Raw genomic sequence first — 1,998 nt, forward strand, 5'->3', positions numbered from 1 at the left:
ACTCTTACACACACACACACACACACACACACACACACACACACACACACACACACACACACACACACACACATAACGGGAATTTCCCCTCCACTGCGGCCTCCTCCTAGCTCCTCCTCCTCCTCCTCCTCCTCCTCCTCCTCCTCCACCTCCCCTTCCTCATCATCTTCGTTTTCTTCTACTTATTATTATTATTATTATGATTATTATTATTATTATTATTATTATTATTATTATTATTATCATTATTACTTATACTTACGAACAGGAGTGGGAGTAACATATTGAAGCTCCTGTTGTTGTTGTTGTTGTTGTTGTTGTTGTTGTTTATGAAGGCGGTCGTGGTGGTGACTGTGTTGAATCTGCTTTTCTCACCACAGCTGCAGAGAGAGAGAGAGAGAGAGAGAGAGAGAGAGAGAGAGAGAGAGAGAGGGGGGGGGATTTTGATTATATTAGTAATGATAATAATAATAATAATAATAATAATAATAATAATAATAATAATAATAATAATAATAATAATAATAATAATAATAATAATAATAATAATAATAATAATAATAATAATAATAATAATAATAATAATAATAATAATAATAATAATTTTACTACTATTGGCAAGGTTCCGGGTCCTCCTCCTCCTCTTTCACACCTACACGGGGTAAAAATGGTGTTGATGATGATGGTGGTGATGGTGGTGGTGGTGGTAATGAGGTGTAATTAATCTGCAATTATCCGTAACTGTTTGTCATGTTATCTCTCTCTCTCTCTCTCTCTCTCTCTCTCTCTCTCTCTCTCTCTCTCTCTCTCTCTCTTTCGATTATTGTGAAAGTTATGTATTTTATTTTTTGTCATTTTTTGAAATGCACGAATGTAAACTGAATTTTTTCTACTACTACTACTACTACCACTACTACTACTATGTACAGTCACCACCACCACCACCACTACTACTACTACTACTACTACTACTACTACTACTGCTGCTACTGCTACTGCTATTACTGCGACTATTCCTGTTTTGCCGGAGGTCGAGGGGGCGGCGTCTGCATAGGCACTTATCTCTAAATCCATCAGTCCACCTCTCCAAGTCTCTGTTCAGTGTCCGTGTCTCACAGCCACAGAGTCAGACAAAGAGCACAAGCAATCTAAAGAGCCGAACCTTTGTCCTTCTACACGCGTATCGACGATGCCATATATCTACCCGTGCTGAACATGTCCATAACACCGGGCCAGCTAAGCCATTCCGAAGAGTTCAAGTCGTAGGAAAGTGGGAATACAGAAAGAGTTCAAGTCGTAGGAAGATGAAATTACAGACTAAGGAAGACCGTTACATTTTGTTAGCGACAGAGATGAAAGAACGAAGGCAGGGGGGGAGGGGGGGAGGATATATGTCCGTAACCCAGCAAAGGAAGAGTTGAAGTCCTAGGAAAGTGGAAATACTGATAGAGTTCAAGTCATAGGAAGGTGGAAATACGACCAAGGAAGACCGTTGTAGTTTGATAGCGAAAGGGATGAAAGAATAAACGAAGGGAAAGGGGAAGGAAATATAACCTGTAAGTCATTCTGAAACTGATAACACTTTGCAGTTTGGCAAGACAGAAACCACAGAAAGAGTTTAAGTCACAGGAAGTTGGAAAGACAGACCAAGGAAGATCGTTACGGTTTGATAGCGAAAGGGATGAACGAATGAAGGGAAGGGGGGAGGAAATATAACCTGTAAGCAATTCTGAAACTGATAACACTTTGCAGTTTGGCAAGACAAAAACCACAGAAAGAGTTCAATTAAATGTACAGACACGCATGCAGGTGACGATACATACTTGGTACAGGAAAGAGTAAAGACACATAAATACTAACCAATGGGCACGTCTCCTCTAACCACACGTAACACAGATGTACACACAGACACAGACAGACAGGCAGACACGACCGCTACACACAACGGCTAACACAGAACTGGATGTGAATAGCGGATGGAGGGAGAGAGAAGTGGGC

The 1,998-nt window shown here is 40.4% G+C and overlaps 1 protein-coding gene across 1 annotated transcript in view; it reads right to left on the bottom strand.

The window, feature by feature from the left end:
• The window catches only part of LOC126981976 (uncharacterized), a 14,956-nt gene extending 12,958 nt beyond the window's left edge, over window positions 1-1,998 (bottom strand). Inside the window, exons 1-2 of the mRNA XM_050833724.1 lie at window positions 1,861-1,998; window positions 263-380 (exon numbers count right to left, since the gene is read on the bottom strand). Coding sequence (XP_050689681.1) covers window positions 263-283 — 21 coding nt within the window. The 5' untranslated portion in view covers window positions 284-380; window positions 1,861-1,998. The remainder of the gene's footprint in view (window positions 1-262; window positions 381-1,860) is intronic.

Source organism: Eriocheir sinensis, chromosome 49 (genome assembly GCF_024679095.1).
Source record: "Eriocheir sinensis breed Jianghai 21 chromosome 49, ASM2467909v1, whole genome shotgun sequence".
NCBI classification, from domain to species: Eukaryota; Metazoa; Arthropoda; class Malacostraca; order Decapoda; family Varunidae; genus Eriocheir; species Eriocheir sinensis.